General features: G+C 33.4%; 1 protein-coding gene and 1 long non-coding RNA gene across 2 annotated transcripts; both read right to left on the bottom strand.

Annotated features, from left to right (window-relative positions):
- Window positions 1-4,286: 4,286 nt before the first annotated feature.
- LOC145062472 (uncharacterized) lies at window positions 4,287-6,052 on the bottom strand. Its single transcript, XR_013687576.1, has 5 exons — window positions 5,505-6,052; window positions 5,239-5,412; window positions 4,864-4,997; window positions 4,703-4,794; window positions 4,287-4,579 (listed from the first exon to the last, which is right to left on the bottom strand). It is a non-coding gene; the product is annotated as an uncharacterized LOC145062472 (long non-coding RNA).
- A 3,952-nt stretch (window positions 6,053-10,004) lies between these two features.
- On the bottom strand, window positions 10,005-16,278 carry INT2 (inositol transporter 2). The gene is made up of 6 exons (XM_079012049.1): window positions 16,005-16,278; window positions 15,844-15,914; window positions 14,017-14,352; window positions 11,624-11,731; window positions 10,884-11,480; window positions 10,005-10,687 (listed from the first exon to the last, which is right to left on the bottom strand). The coding sequence occupies exons 1-6, from the start codon at window positions 16,135-16,137 to the stop codon at window positions 10,205-10,207; spliced, it is 1,728 nt and encodes a 575-aa protein (XP_078868175.1). The 5' UTR covers window positions 16,138-16,278; the 3' UTR covers window positions 10,005-10,204.
- Window positions 16,279-18,624: the final 2,346 nt, after the last annotated feature.

Genomic DNA, 18,624 nt, shown 5'->3' on the forward strand with positions numbered 1-18,624 from the left:
AATCAATCACTTTGAGATTATTTAACCTTTACTGCATGTAACTTTAACATATTCATTTAATAGTTAGATCACATCAACAAGAGTCCCACAAAGCACAAAGCAAGAAGCATTCATGCAGTAACTTCTACACTCACTGTCGGTTGCTTTATGCAATGAAATTATACACAATACAAGATCAAATAGACTATCGAATAAAAGACTCTACCCTAAGACCACAATTAGATGAGGTGCAATAAATAAGGCTAAATAAGTCATTCTACGGCTATATGATCCTAATCGTATACAATTTTTAAAGCATACACTTGGAATTTTCTTCTTCCAATACAGATTCCAAATCTAACATAGCATCCAATTCCTCATAGGCTAATCTATCATGCAATTCATGTAAGTATCCTTAGCCTCATCCTAACATGAAAGCATTCATATCATATAACATATCAATATGTATGGGTATTCAGGGAATCACTTGCTTGAGCTTGGCTGATTGTACGCATCACACCCCATCTTATTTATAATAATCTTTTTAGAAAACTTAATTTCTTTCAAAAAGATTACCAATTCCTCAATTTGAGTTCAGACACACCCGATAGTGTGTCTGAATCCCTCAAACCAAGGCTCTGATACCAACTTGTAACGTCCCGAAAATCCATGGCAAAATGTTCATTTTCAAAACATTAATTCATAAAAACATTCTATTCCTAAAATCATTCAAGATGAAAAATAGTATTTAAACATCAGAGTAAAAAATCATGACTAATCAAATGCGGAATAAACTTTGGGGGATGTTGTGCAGTCATGCTAGGTCCTTCCCTTTAAAACTAGAAGTACCTGAAACAATAACCATAAAATTGTAAGCACAAAGCTTAGTGTATTCCCAAAAATACCACATACCATACATATCAATGGGCCTAGCCTGCACATTGGTCCCAACCAATATAATAGGCATGGCCCTTCCTAATCAATGGGCCCAACCCAACATACAATTGGGCCTAGCCCGTCATACAATAAGCCTAGCCCTTCCTAATCAATGGGCCTAACCCAACATACAATTAGGCCTAGCCCATCATTCAATGGGACTATCCCAACATATAACGGACCCAACCCTCTCATGCAATTGGGCCCAACCTTACATGCATGATGTTGGGCCCAACCCATCATATAATGCAAGAGTCACAAAGACAATTAGCATCCTACATAAAAAATCCTAGTGGGTCGACATTTGTGCATTCGACCCATGGGTAAAGTAAGGAGATTCATCTCAATCTGATGTCAACATATCACACACTCGAGCTGCTGCTACCATGACTTCTCACACTTAACATATCCAAGATCAATCCTAGTCAATAATTAGGGTAATAACCCAAAATCAAATGTCTAACCATATCCTATCATGCTAAGGGGTAAAAGACTATTTTACCCCTTCCCATACTTAGCCCAATAAAACATGGCCAAACCCAAAAAGACCCAAAGCCCAAAATAGCCCAAAATGGCTTCTGGTGAGTACACCCCGTGTGCCACCATTGTACACCCATCGTACAACATGATCGAAGAGAGGGTTAACATGCTAAACCCATTACGCATAATGTACCAGGAGGGTACGGCGACCGTAACTCGTTGAAGCCTAAACTCGATTCTAATCTTCTTAATACCTTAAGACTTTAAACCTAATACCCAAATTTGATTCAATGGGACACCTTAAGTCATAAATTTCCCGACTTTATGACTTTGCATGGCTTAATGGAGTCCAAACCGAAGCCCTAGATTCATAACTTCACCAAAAGCCCACTAACTTATGTATGGATGATATATACCCATCAATATCCGATTTTTATAAATTAATGACCTCAAAAATGAATAGAAATGAGACTCAAATTTTTTGGTATAAATTCTACGCACAAGACCCAAATCATGGGACCAAAACATGGCAAATCATAACCCAGAACTAGATCTACAGAAAAGAACCTAGATTGAAGCTTTATACCTACAGAAGCTTGCAAAGGTGAAGAGAGTTTTGGATCTTCAAGCTCCAAGCTAGCCAACACTCCTCCAAAGAGTTCTTCTTCCAAATGCACCAAAAACACACCAAATCACTCGGCTCAAGAATATTTCAAATGGGGCTAGGGTTTTGTGGGAACTTCTTTAGAGGGTGGAGAATGAAGGTAAGAAGGGTTTCCAATAAGTTAAGGACTTTAAAAAGGTCCAAGAACCAAAAATTAGGGTTTGACTCTAACTTGTGTATGCCTAGTGTACTCAAAGTACTCCCAACATATTAGGGTGCATCATTGCGATATCTTAAGCCCAGTAAGCCCAACGTATGTCCCATGTACGCCCATTGTACAGGGCAAAACGCATTCTCATTCAATTTCCAAAGGCACTAACTTATTCATCCTAATTTTTTTTTCAGCGCTCTTTATATGCTCGGAATAGTAAAAAAAACCCTACAATCCCATCTAATCTCCTTCGACTTAAAACCTTTCGAACATGAATCCTTAATTCAAGGAAAGGTCTGAAGCGTCACTTTTTACCATTATACCCTTGGACTCCCAAAACACGAACCGAAAGCTTGGATCACCCAACTTATATAAATCACGCCCAATTGGGTCTAAATGCAAACCCTTGAAGTACATGGCCCTAACTTGATCCATTTAAAGCCCATAATTCTCGAAATAGAAAGCTTCTCGAAACCGGATGCTACAAATAAAGTTTGCAACTTTATCCATTTACATTCTTCAAACATAATCAACTCTAATACCAACTCCAAATGTCAAAAGTGTTACAAACTTCAAGCATGGTACAAATGGGAAGACAAAACTCGCTTCATTTTATGACAACTAGAGGGGTTACCCGCGCGTTGCACGGGGCATAATGTGTTCGTTTTCTGAGACAAATAATGAAGTACATTGCACAAATTGGTATCCAAATTAAAGTATGTTACTATTCTGTGTAATTTTCCATCAATCAGATGAATGGAAATGTAATGATAGATCATGCTACCAAAAGAAGTACAATGCTATATTTGAATAGGTTTTCGAAAACAATGAACATACAATCTTATATCCAGGTGGTTTTAAATGAAAGTACAATGCAATCTACAATAAATACAGAAATAGCATCTTCATACTTACCCCATCCATCCATCGTCTTCTTCGATTTCATTTCCTTGAATGATCAAATCATGCACCTAACATTAGAATTAAAGTAAAATGTTATATGTTTCAATAACACCATTATAAGGTCTCCAAATTTCAATGGGTAGTTTAAGAATTGAAGAGAAAATGTATTATGGACACTCATTTAAACAATATGGCCATCGGTATTAACATGAGGGTACAAAAGAATGAAAGCAAACCATAATTTGAGCGGAAAAAAATAAGTCAAAACCTTAATAGAAACAAAATGTAAAATTAAAAAGAAAGTTTTCACATGTATATCGACATCATGCAATGCTTTTGAAAAATACACATCAGCAACCTGAGGTGCCATTTTTAATGCTTGTTTTATTTGTTGCATGTAATGTTGATTCCATTGCAGGAGAAGTCCAATGTTGTTGCTGAAATATCGTTTATTAAAAAAACATTCGTCAAAAAAAAAATTAGGGAAAGTTATATACAATCAGGGAAACAACTACAACACAAAGAGGTATGATTCTATGAAAACGAATAAAAAGATAATTTTTTTTTGTTTTGTACTTTAAAAATTTACAGCTTTGAAATCAAATATAATAATAAATAAATTATCACATGTAACAGAGATTTAATTATAATTTTGGTATTTCTATATGCTTTGTTTGTCATTCTCTACCCCCAACCTACCCCATGTAACTCCAAGAAAATTTGTATGGCAGTAAATAAGGGAAGTTTAGTAATTCTAGTTTGTTATATGTTCTTAGATCAAGAAATTTGAGTCATTCGGATTGTGTGTGATCAGTAGCATGAGCAGCAAGATCAATCAAAGCAATCAAACCATTCAGTAGATTCTGATTCCAATTCAAATAAGTACCCGAAAACACAATCGGGTATTGAACGTAAGCATAAGAACAAACTCAAAATATTGATCAATCGACCATAGTGATTCCACGACCCCTTCTGCGTAAGCAACAAAAAAATTTTAAATAGCTTGAGTGAGAACACAATAGGAAAATGTGATTCCATAATAAGAATAGAATCCAGGATCCAAGAACAATAGGACCTAGCAATTTTCTTTTTGATTTTGTTAACCCCAGCAGAGCAAATGCTATGATTTCATAGACAATCACAACGCTTCCTGAAAGATTGTCACACTACCCAGATACCTACAATTACAATAAATGTTATGAATTTCATGAAAATCTAACTTTTTTCATAATAAATATTTTATAAATGGGAATCTGGCCTTTATAGTTGTGAAGGAAATCTCTCCCGGACCTAATTGTAAGCATTTAATGCATTGACTGCTGACAGGAGCTTTATGAGATCTTTTTAGTACATGAAGTATCCCAAGATGACGGCTCCGACAGGAAAAATGGATACAAATCGGGTAAGTGGAGGGAAGAAAAGAAAGCCTACGACCCCAGGTGGTGCCGATCAATTTTGGCTCGAATCTGTAAATAAAGAAATCAATATTCACTTAAATCCCCAAATTCGATTTCAAATGTTTTTCAGTCGGTGTAACTGAGGAAGAAGACCGATGGTCTTGGAAAACCAATGAATCCACAAAGACTTACCACAAATCAGAAGCAAAACCATAGAGTGCATCATTTGGAACCGCTAAAACCTTTGTAGCTCTTAAAGCTCGGATTGCTTCACCATTCAAATCCTGTAAGGGAAATTTTTTTGAAAAAATGAGAACGTGAGGTGAGAGGAAAGCTGGAAAGGAAGCTTATACCTTCCAGTACCAGTATCTGAACAGGCTAGTCATCCGGTCAAGGGTCCATATAAAAATATATGATGAACTTCACTGAAGCAAAATGTCAAACACTTGGCGTGCCACCAGAAATTTATTGATGGTGAGAAAGGAACCTATCATGAATCAGAAGCAAAACCATATATTGCATCAGTTGGAACTGAATTCGATTAGAGAGAAATAATAAGGTCTGATTCATTAGGTCGACTCGAACTTGTATAAAAAAAAACCCTAGATTGAATGAAGAATGCAAAGAATAATTTTCAGGAAGAGCAGAAAACAATATATTCAAGTATTAGAGAACTCAATAAACGATTATAAGATAGTATAAACTATAAAGTATAAACCCTAAGATACCTTGATCAGGATGGTATCGCCTCTGAAGAGTTGAAGCTTTTCCATGGTCTCGGGATGAAGAGAAACAAAGGAGTTATCATTGTTGATGCCTTCATCAACGACCAGTCAGTTAGTCTATTCGCCGCCTTCTTTCGCTCAAGAATCGTGGTGCTAAAGTCTCGCTTAGCCCCCTTGCTACATACAACAACAAAACATTTGCAATCAGATAAGTTAATTCAATAAAAGTATATGAATATGCCAACACCAAACGAATGTGAATAATCTACATTATGAAGGCATCAAGGATCGCCTGATTGGCGGTGAAGCTGGAGAACACCGGAATCGGTGAGACGATGGAGGACGTCTTGTACGCTATAATCACTTGTATAATTTCATACGAGTTACATGTGTGAAAGCTCCGAGTAGATCCGATGAGCAGACACCGAATCGATTCTTTGAAGTAAAACACAACTCTCTGAAGCGTTTTTCTGGTAGGTGAACGCAGCTCTCTGAAGCGCTTCATGGTGGCACCGACGACTGCACTGGCGGCGAACACGACAACTTCTTTAGGCACCGCGATCCCCTCGATGTCGAGTTGCTAGCCACTAATAATCGGTCTATGCAAAAAACAGCAGGGGCGAAAAAGCGATGGGAGGTTTGTGGAAGAAAAGAGAGATAACGTTGACCAAAGATATTTTGAGGCGGTGGGAAGATCCGGAAGCGGATAAACCAAACGATGATCAACACGTGTACACAAGAAAGTAAATACTTCCATAAAACACCCAGATAAAAAAAAACAGAAATAACATATCCAAGGGCCATTCTTGCCAAATAACAGATAAGTTCACTATTCCTAAAAACTATCCTCCTTTAATATATATATATATATATATATATATATATATATATATAAGAATGGGTCCAAAATACTAACCAAAACCACCTTTGGACTATAAGTTCTCCAAACACCAAAGAAATTGTGGCAAAAGGGGGAAAAATGATGAAACTGTAGAGTTAGAGCCTTTAAATAGGACCCAAAAGATGAGGCCCTAGGGTTTTGTGTTGATTGTGAGTCGTAAGCCATGTACCATACTAAGGGACACGTTGCAGATGATATATACACACAAGCAAGAGATAATATTTCACTCAAGGTTTGGTGATAATAGGAGCTAGTACACATTCAATGAAAATGATTTCACTCAAGCAAGAGATAATATTTAGTGGTTGTGAGGAGAAGGTGACATATTGCAAGAGGATCGGGGACATAAATGTTGAGACCATTGTTATTGTTAATCTTCCTCTTCGTTTTCTTGTAGTACCAAGGTTTTCCTTCGATTATGTAAATTTCTTTTTCAAAGAAAGAAAGGGAACGAGAAAATGAGATTGGGAGAGAGCGGCAAAAGGGAGGAGAGATAAGGTGTTCTTAGAACGGAGAAGGAAGAATGTGAGTGGGAGTGAGTTTTGGTGGAGGCAGGGTCGTCACGAAGAGATTGGAGAGAGCGGCAACGATAGGTAGTTTCCCTAATGGTCGGTGATTATAAGTAGAAAGAAGCTGGAGAGAGTGGGATGTGATGCCTACATTGGATCCAGTATTTGTCATGAGGCGTGGGGTCTGGGTATGGGATGGCGATAAGGTTTAATTAGTTTTATTTTCTAAAATTAAAATTAGTTAAAAGAAAATAAAATAAATAAAAATGTTATAAAAGTAATTTTATGCGTCTAAAGGATGGACCATGCAAAAACTCAAACATAAGAACTAAGCCCATAGTGGTCTTAGGTGTACTTAGTCGGTCTATTTTAACAAGCCAAAGGGACTGAATACATAATTTTGTAATTTTTTTATTTTTTAATTACTTTTCACAAGAAAATTCATTTTCGTGGTTCATCAATGTATGTGGTTGTAAACCGATCCTAATTTTGTTAACATGTCCGAGCGTTAGGACCAATCCAACACATCAACCACCTTAAACACCAAAATACAACCCATTAAAGCCATGGGATATACATGGCACATCAACCACCTTAAACACCAAAATACAACCCATTAAAGCCATGGGATATACATGGCACGATGAGGTCTCGTGGCCAGGTGGCATGGATGCCATGATCGTGCAAGACCACCTTGAGGGTCAGTGGTGGAACCAAAAATTTTGATACACGGTACAAAAATTACAAAGATTCAAAATAGTAAATGAAAAGAGTTTCTTAATTTTAAAGTCGTAAATTGGAAAAAATATAATTTAAGCATAAGTTACAATTGAATCTGCTAATCAATCAATGATATTGTCATTGCGAACTTGTAGAAACACATCCTTCTAAATTAAATTGACTAAATAATCGTTTAAAACTTGATCATCTATGATATTCCGCAACTTATTCTCTTTATACTTGCTATAGGAACCGGAAAAAATATATTTTATGCAGTTATCCGGTCTCACACAATAAAAACATGGTACAATCTCTTTAGCTGAGAGTACAATAGAATAGAGCACGACAAAAATTGATTTCTTATTTATTTATAAAACGTGTTTTTTAGAGATGTTATAGTACTCACAACGCCCCATTTAGCTTTGCCATTGTAGGAAATGATGGTGTGCTTACATGGCATCAAAGTCGTTATGAGGAGTGGTCTGTACCACATTGTGCCATGTAGTGCATTCTCTCTATTTCTCTCTTGCTTCTCCCTCATCTCCTCTCTAGTGGTTGCGTTAGGAGTACCCCAAAGCGGGTGTGGTGTTTCCCTCTTGCTTATCTGCAAGAAAACCCATGGCAGGGGCGTGGATAGTATTCCTGATGGCCTAATATTTAATACTGAAGTCTAATTTAAATATTGGATACCAATGGTTGTTGCTAAATAACATGTCTACTATAAGGGCTTTAAACATCACAAATATGCATTATATACTTATAGATATAGATAAAGTAATATTAAGGATTTAAGGTATTTCACGCGATGAATAATAACTAGAGGTGGCAAAAATTGACACGACACGAAACCCGACACGAACCCGACACAAAATAAACGGGTTTGGGTAATATATTTCAACTCGTTTAAATAAACGGGTTGACACGACACGACATGAAAATTAAATGGGTAAGGCTAGGGTTGAGAATTTCAACTCGAATATGACTCGAAAATGACCCGTTTATTTATATGCAAGTTTTCTGAATTATTTAGATAAACTACAAAGATACAAAACCAAAAGCATAAGTAAAAGAAAACCTTCGAATTGAATTGTTTTGTAATGTTGAAATGACTTAGCCGTCTAGATCAAGATTTCATTTCAGTTTTTCCATTCTCTTCCAAACTACTCAGCCTCTTTCACCACTCTTACATCCTCATAACCTTGTCATCCGCCTCCCTAACTCCCACTCTTTTAATTTTGTCATCTAAACTTGCTATGAATTCATCTATTGTGGCTCAAAACAATTAGTTTTTTTTTTTATTTCCGCCTACCAAACTCCTACTCTTTCAACATTCTCAATCTTTTAACCTCATATTACACGACATATTTCAAGGTATAACCCTAACCCGAAACCCGACACGAAAATAAACGGGTTGACACAACACGACACGTTAATTAAATGGGTCAGGTTAGGGTCAAGCACTTTCAACCTGTTTAGTGTTTTGACATGACACGAACCCGACACGAGACGACTCGATTGCCACCTCTAATAATAACAATGAAAAGAACTCTTTTGGGAATAGACCATAACAACCCAATAAGGAAACTTAGCTATACACGGAAAGACATTTCCTTAGAACGTTATTCATCACATTAAACACCAAAAACACAAAACACAATCCCTCTAATTAAGCTCTAATTCAATATTCAATACTACTAAGAGTCCCAAATAATCTATCTACTAGTAAAAATTTGTGGCACCACTCAACTTGCCACTTTTAGCAACGACCAAATGTAGCCACACCTTTCTTTAATTTTTGGGCCACCAAGCTTTCCACTTTACTTTTCTTTTTTACCATCACTTTGTTGGGTCACATCGTTGTCTCCGTACGTATCCTTTTAAACATGTTTCTCTAGAAGCAACGGTTTCTCATATATAGCATGATAGCAGCAAAGAATACTTATACTGCAAAGAATACTTATACTAATCCAATATAATTAAAATCGAGAAAGTAGACAATACAAACTAAACAACTTTATATCGTATTCAAGTTTATATCATATGTTTTCATAGAGAAATCAAAACTTGTGATTATTTGAATGTAAATTAAAACCAAACTATAAACCGTAATACACTATTAGAAAACTGAATCAATAGCTACAGTACAATCCGTAGCTATAAGCAGATAGGTACGGAATTGCTATGGAAAAATGGTTGTAGCATAATGGCCTGTGGCTAAATTATAGTTACGGATTAGCTACAGAACCGCTACGGAAAATTCCGTAGCTATTCCGTTACTAAACAAGGACATCCCATTCTGTAGCTGATCCGTAGCGATTTCGTAGCTAATTAGCTACGGAAATATAGGAAAACACCATGTTTTCTAGTAGTAATACAAATCAAAGCGTCTTTGGCCTAATAGTATCAAGCCTCACACTCTCCATACCAGATTTGATGGGTTACTCGTTTCAACTCAACCTGATTGATAATGTACTCAATACGCGGCATATTATTCAGAAAAAATTGCACACAACAAACACCATAAATATGCATTTTATATTAATCGATAAAGTAATAATAATATTAGGGTATTTGAGTGGATGAATAATAACACTTGATAAAGAAGTGTTGTGGCACAGATATTAAAACCCCTTACACTGTGCACAAAACGACACTTCCTTAAACGGTATTCATCACATCAAACACCTAAAAACAAGAAAACACAATCCCTCTAATAATCTATTATTACAAAAGTCTAAACCAAATTTTCAACACTGCTAAATATCGCAGTATAATCTACGTACGTACCTACTATAAGGTAAGCATCAAACACCATAAATTAATATGCATTATTTTATGTTCAAACCGGCGCCGATTTCTTCACAACCGGTGTTCTTTTCTTCCAAAACTTCAACTGAAAAACCCGTTCCTCAAGCATCTTTTCCACATCCTCAATGGGTAAACCTTTAGTTTCAGGCACGAAGATGATGACAAAAAGCAATGCTACGACTGATATAACCCCAAACCCTAGAAAAGTCCATGAAGTTCCTATGGCTTCAGTTAACGACAAGAATGATTGAGCAACTATAAGATTTGAAATCCAGTTTGATGTAGCAGCGATTCCACCACAAACACCTCGGAATCTTAATGGGTATATCTCGGAATTGACAATCCATGGAACTGTTCCCATGCCCGGTGAGAAGAAGATGATGTAAAGAGCTAAACCTACTAGTGCGAGCCATCCGTATTGACTCGGGCATCCTCGAGTGTACCATAATCGGCCTTCACCATGACACGTGTCCTTCACGATTTTGTTCTCGACTAAACATGCACCGGGTAGTAGCTGTGAGAAAAAAGAACGTAGTTTTTGAAGGTCAAATTTGAACTCGATGATGACATAATTTGATACGATTTAGGGTAAATTCAACTTCGAAATGATTATAGTTTCGTTACTCAAAAGATTGAATGATTTGTACAAGTTATGGAGTTAAAGATTAGTTAGTTTGACTAAAAAAGTCAATAACAAGTATGGTTTTTACCTTATCAGTTTGTGAAGCACAGAATCCACAATCAGAACCCTTTAAGCATCTCATACAGCTCCAGGTAGCAGAAGGTCCGGCGGAAGTGAAAGCCGGGCAGGTGATGTTACCGAAGTGGGAGGACTCCACCGCGCTAACAGGCGGCGAATGTGATGTCGTCTCATGAAACACGGCGGAAAGAAGCCCTAACGAGAGGATACAACCGATCAAACTGATCACCAACAGCTTCTTTCTCCCAATCCGATCAATGAAATAAATGCTGACAACCGAACCCAAGGCGTTGAGCCCAGCTGTCACCAGAGAGAGGAGGAGGGCGGTCTGGTTTGATGCAATTCCGGCTAATTGAATGATGGTCGGACTGTAGTACATCACGGTGTTGATTCCGACGAACTGTTGGAAAACCTGAAGCCCAACTCCGGCGATTAGACCCCTTCTTACTGTCCTTGTTTTTAGTAATTGTATCATGTTGATCTTCTCCGATGACCCTGTTTCCTCAATCTCCTTTTCCACCGATTCCTTGAGAGCTTCGATCTCTGCTTCAACATCACTCGCCGGATATATCTTTCTTAGTATCGTTATCGCTTCTTCTTCTCTACCCTGTCATAATCAATACATACAGTGTGGAAATATATTTTATTGTGAATTTTTTTTATTTTTATTTAAATACAAAGTGGAAATATATTTTATTGTTAATTTTTTTAACATGTGAAATTTTTGGATATAAAAATAAAAAAATGTACCTTGCGGTAAAGCCAACGAGGGGATTCGGGGAGAGCGAGCATGAGAACGAACTGCAATAGGGCGGGGAGTCCGGCAACTCCAAGCATCCAACGCCATGTTCCCGGTGCCTAAATAATGAGAATAAATATTGTATTTTTTTTAATTATTGTATTTGCTAAGATGAAAAGGATAAATATTGTGTTTTTTAATAATTGTATTTGGTAAAATGAAAAGAAAAAAGAAAAGAAAAGAAAAAGGGTAACGACAAAACATGTGATACTTAACGACTTTGGGGAATTCATGATTGCTATTTGGCAGGGGAATACATGTATAATGAGCCAAAGATGTTAAAGTAATAAATTACGAGTTTTCTTGAATAAATATTTTAAATGGAAAAGATTTTATTAGACAAACGAAATGAATTTAGGCAATATAAGGAACAATGTATTATATGAGTTTATTTAAAAAAATTAAATATGAAATTTTAACAAATTGAAAAGTTTGAATTTATAAGAAAAATGAGAAAAATTTTGAATTATTAAAATTAATGAGGCTTTAATGTATTGAATACATTACATATATAAACTCTTTCTAATAAATACCTTACATATTAAATGGAGAATTTTAATTTAATAAAATGAAAAATACAATAAAATGACAAGTGGAAAAATAGAAAATTAAAAAATTTTAGAAAATGCCATGTGTTCAAATGAAGAAGAAAATGACATGTGACAAAAAGTTTTTTATTTATTAAGGAGGACTAGGGTTAAGACCCGTTTATTAAACGAGTAATAAAAAGACCAAAAGTAACGTTGTGAGCAAAAAAAGACCATTCACGCAAGTTTTGGTAACCCCAAAGACGATGTTAATAAAAAAAATAAGTAACGACTGATTTTGTGATATTTGATAAACCATATGGACTATTTATGTAATTTGGTTTTAAGTAATCTATACTAATAAAATTAATTAATATGAATTCACAAATTAAATATACTATCTACATTAATATGCATATACATGAATTAATATATTAATAGAAAGTGAAATTCACAAATAAAAAGTTATTATGTATATTAATTAATATATTTATAAAATTAATTAATATGAGGTGACATTTAATAGGTGAAATTAAAAAAAAAGTATAAAAATGACAAGTGGGTATTAAATATTTTAAAAAATTTAGAAAATGATAAGTGTCAAAATAAAAATAAAAGAGAAGCTGACATGTAGCAAACTCACTTTTATATATTAGGATAGACTAGGTGTAAGACCCGTATTTTATAAAAATACGGGTTTGATAAAACAAAAAATTAAATATAGAAGTTTAAACAAAAAATTATTTCAATTTAAAATTTTAGATTTGAAATTTAAAATTTAAAAGTAAACATATTAAATGTTATATGAGTAATAATATTGTAATTTATTGGTTATTTTCAATTAAGGTAATTATTAATTGAGGTGTATATATAATGTGTTAATTAAGAAAAGATAAAAAAAAAATAAGAAAATGATAAATGGAAAAAAAAACATTTAATCAAAAATACAAAAAAAATAACATGTGTCCAAGTTAATGAGAGAATGACAAGTGGCAAAATTATTTTCATTTATTAAGGAAGATTAGGAAGGATGTTTATATGAAATGAATTACTGAAAATACTCTTTAAATGCGGTAATATTGTTCAAAAGATGTAGAAATTGAAATTAATAAAAATAACCCTTAAATTTAGTTATATTGTTCAAAAGAGCATACTAGACCAAGTGATTTTAGGAAAAATTTTAGTTTTACGTGATTAAAATAAGGGAAATTACCAAAATACATCTGAAATATATAGCATAATTAAAGAGACTTCACATGATGGGTGCATTGAAAATATATACACATGTAAATGTATATGTGGTGTAAGATTGATTGCGTGGGGCACATTGCAAATGAGGCCATGGTAGATTGTTTCCACAAGATGGGGAAAAGATATATGGTGGGGATGTGGGGGCATTATATCCTTTTTCATATGCTTACTTAATCACCAAATATAAAAGAGGTTCTTTGAAGCAATCATTGACGTCGGTTGTGTATACAGGAAAGAAAACTTTAACTACCCAAAATTCTTTAATAATCTGTTTTAACTTTAACTTATTATTAATTTATATAATAAAGTGAACTTTATATTTATATCAATGTTTATATGTATAAATTATCATGAATGCAAATATCATATCATGTTGAAATTAATAAATGATTTTTGTTAACATATACATATGAAAAAAGCTATTAGATAGTTAAAGCCATTCTTTTCTTTTGGTTTCATTTTAGAAAAAGTATCAATTATTTAACATAAGTATATGTCTTAACTAAATTACGTGTCACATCAAACAAGCAAACAACAATAATGTAATGTATATTGTTTTGCCTAACCTTAGTGAAGGCTAAATTGATTAGGTAAGATAGAAACTGGCCTCCGGTGATCAAGAACCCGTTCGTGCTGACCAAAGCGCCTCTGACTTTCGCAGGAGACGCCTCAGATATATACAACGGAGCAGTCATTGAAGCCATTCCAACTCCCAGTCCAACAAAGATACGGCCCACAATCAGAACACTGGGGTTGGGTGCAGCAGCCATAAGGATCGCTCCAATAAAGAAAAGGAAATCCGCAACTAACAGTGCGAATCTCCGTCCATAACGGTCATTTAACCACCCTCCCATTGCCGCTCCGACAATTGCTCCGGCAAGTGCCATGCTCACTATACTCTCCTATTGAAACCATCATAAAAAAAAAAAAATATATAATAAATAAATAAATAAATAAATAAAATTACAAGTGAGTTTTATATAATATGTTACAAATAATAAAATTATTATTAATTTCCTAATGATAACACTATAGTCAAATTAACTTGGCATGATAGCTTTATAAGTCAAGATAAGACTACTAGAATTGTGATAATTTAAATGTAAACAACAAATTCAGATATATCTTAATTAAAGGGAAGGGGTAAAGTGGTCCATCTGAGATTTGACTGGCTTGGTTTCAATACATAAAGTTCCAAGTGAAGACTTTGACCTTTCGAGTGAAAACGAAGCGACTAGAACCCACTTCAATATTGGTAGGTCATACGTGCTTCTGGCTGGTTTTTTCCCTCTCACCCTTTCAAAGTCTCAATCATTGGGTATGGTCATAGGTTAATTTGTCATTTTACATTATTGTGTATAATTTTATAACAATAAATAATTATCGCCTCGTATAAGTACACGACATTTTTTTATCTTTAAAAGGGTAATTTTGTCACTTTATGAGTTTTAATTTTATTTTCGTTAAAACATAAAAATTATTAGTTACCTAACTTGTAAAATATTATAGTTAGTTATTTTATGATTCTCTTGGTCACTTGAAGTGTCGAATTTGGACTCTTTTATAGAAAAATATTCAAAGAATCAATAAATTAATGTAAGTTTGAAAACGATATCATCCGGTTTTTCTTGAAGCAAATTTGTCATGTCCACATAAATCCAGAATATTAAAATACTAAAAAGATAACTAACAATATCGTAAAATATAATTTTTAAGTAGATTGTATTAACTATTTTATCTTTTTAGGATCCAAACTAATAAAACAAGGGGAGAATACTTTTCTAGTTTTAACTTAGGATCAATAAAGATAATATAAAGTTAATTATTAGAGAATATATGTGAATCCCATGAAAAACGCGATTGGTGCAACAGAGCAACAAAAACGTCGTGCATATCCTTTTCACTAAATAATTAAAATTGTCATATTTAATTTACCTTTCAACGTCAAAATAAATACTTAGATATAACTTTTTTCCAAATATTAAATTCATTTAAGTAAATTTATTCACCATAATAATACATCCACTTAGTATTCTTCATTTGATTAAACATATAATTTAGTAAATAAATTATTCATTCCAAAAAAAACCTTATATATTAGAAATGGAAATAAAATATTTACTATATTTAAAGATCAACAGAACCAACAAAAGTAAAAAAAATAACTGACTAAGCCTATATATTAGGACTAGACGTGGAACTGTTATATTGGTATGTCAATTACCTAAAGGAACCATCGAAAAATACCCATAATTAAATGTTATTTATTTCAATACTTGATTTTATAACATAATTATTAAACATTAAGTGTATAATATAAGTTGACTATTTGACCATCTTGGATTATGTGTAATCGTAACAACCCATAGGGTTAGGCAAAATGTCGGACTCACCTGCAAAACAGTCTTCTTATCCACAGACTTGAAGTCATCCCTGATGTAAAGAAGCGCACCAGATATCACTCCTACACAATCACACCTCCAACACTATCAACCGCAAGATCGACATAGAAATGAAATAAGATACAAAAAATATAGAGAGAGGGTTTAATTACCTGTATCATAACCAAACAGAAGTCCACCAATACCCGCAGAGAAAGCAAGACGAAGAACGTAAGGGTTCTTCCATGCCAACGAAAAACACTCGCGGAACGCAGATGAGTCCGCCGGATGTATCCCTCCTTCCATTGTGGCGACTGATAATATACAATTCGATATGCGTAACGTACAACTGGACTTGCGAAAGGTATAAGAGGTTATGCGAGAACTACTCCCTTTGGTTTAAGCTTGCGCACCAGAGAGGAAGAGAGCGATAAGAACGAGACGAGTTACAGAAAATGGGAGGCCAATGGGTGTATTTATAGACAATATACGCTAAAAACGTAATATATATATATATATATATATATATATATATATATATATATATATATATATATATATATATATATATATATATATATATATATATATATATATATAATCAAATAAGAAACATAATAAGAAGAACCTTATTAAAGTGTGAATACTAAATACTCGTTAAATATATTAAAGTTTTGAAATACCTACCTTTTTTTTTATTAAAAGAATAAATAATCGTGATTTTTATGATCTAATATTTTTATTTGTATATTTTAATAAAAGTTTTATAAAAATGAAAAATAATAATCTACAATTTAATATGATTATTTATAATTTATTACACAAAATTTACAAGTTAATTATACACTAATTCATAACTTCATAGAATTTAGACTCAAGTTCTACAACCATCGCTCCAACTACCACATACTGCCAGGGGCGGACACAGAATTTTTTGTTAGATGTAGCATCGAAACATTTTCCTGATATAAAAGATAATTATATAAAAAAATTATGATTTCATTATATTCAACAAACTAATATATATATATATTTCATTTTAATGTTGACATCTTTGTTTACTCATTTTTTGAATGTGATACATCATTTTTTGAATCGTAACATCCATAAGTATTTTTTTTATTCTACACTACAAATCATTATATCGTTCATAAAATTAACATCAATTTTATTACGAAAAGAACATCTTTCAACTGTTACGGTTGAATGTATAGATTGACCGGTCAAACAAGTTAAATCTAGTAATCTTTTTCATAAATTTACAAAGTGGGTCATGTAATGTTGTTTGATCTCAAATATTTTTTGTTCGGATAGTTTTACTACTTATGAATAATTGGAGTAGAAGGATACAATTATTTAATTTTAGTTGAGCAATGGAAGAGGTAACATACATAAAAAATATATCTTTTGTTTCCATTTTAATTATTGCTTTTATGTTACCTATTTGACTTGTTACATAGAAAACATATATTTTTTTAGAAAAATGATATTAACATAGGCTTTCGTATATAAATAAAAAATCAAGAGAAAACATATATTTTTTTAGAAAAATGATATTAACATAGGCTTTCGTATATAAATAAAAAATCAAGACTATCGTATCTACTTTAGATATATTGTAAGATATATCAACCAATCAATATATGTATACTAAATATATCATTATAATGACAAATTGACAAAACGGCTAATTAATCGATTGTTTTTAATGATTTGTTACAATTATTTTTAACTGAATAAATAAATGTAATATATAAAGAAAAATATCACCCAAAAATACAAGTAATATGTGGGTATTGGAGTTGCGTTAATAAAAATGTTCTAATAATTTCAAGTCATAATTTTAACATTCTATGGATGAAATGAGGGGTAGCATGTGCTACCCCTCACAACCAACTAAATCCGCCAGTGCATACCGCCACTACCAACAATTGGTGTCCCATCACCGATATTCTTCCCTCCAAAACTCAGATATGAATAGAGAAATCAATATTCAACCAAAATTTAAACACTAATATACAGCTTAATACGATATTTCAGACACTTATTCACAACTTAATGCATCAAAAAAAAATTCACAGTTTACTAACTTATACATCAACAATTTAATACATAAAAAATAAACATATATTCACAACTTAATAACTTTAATGAATTATGTTGATACATTTTCATCAAATTGAAGTAGCCTAAACTACACTTAATAGAAATTTGGGTAGTGTATTGTCAAACATAATGGAAACCTGGGGACACTTGAAGGGTTTTAAGCATTCTAACACTCCTAATGTGTACATGCAACCCTAGAAACCTTGGATCTATGTTTTACTATGATACATGTAAAATTGATTTTCCAAGGTTCATATCCTATCTAGCATACATGGGGAACTTTTAAACATAAAAGTAACCAAGAAAACATACCTTGTAGTAGTTTGGATTCCTTGAAAACCTTGTGAGCCTAGCACCTTAAGTGTGATGCCTTAAGTGTCTCACACAACACCAAATGCACTTGGAATAACTTAGAGAGAAATGAAGAACACTTAGAAATCGGCTAGCCCTCACTTGTATATCTTAGTGGCCCATTTGGTGAAGAACATTGTAACGACCCAAATTTTCACGTCCAAAAATTTTATTTTTAAATCAATACTTTGGAAAACATTTGTAAATAAAACATTGTCTTATCAAATCATTTCACAATCATATATCGTGTTTGAAAACCAAAATACGAAATCAACTAAATGTCAGAGTACAAATCCCAGAACAATCTCGTAAGGCGGAAAACAGTGTATGTGTAAG

This window comes from Lactuca serriola, chromosome 7 (assembly GCF_051521515.1).
Source record: "Lactuca serriola cultivar US96UC23 chromosome 7, Lser_US96UC23_V15, whole genome shotgun sequence".
Lineage (NCBI taxonomy): Eukaryota > Viridiplantae > Streptophyta > Magnoliopsida > Asterales > Asteraceae > Lactuca > Lactuca serriola.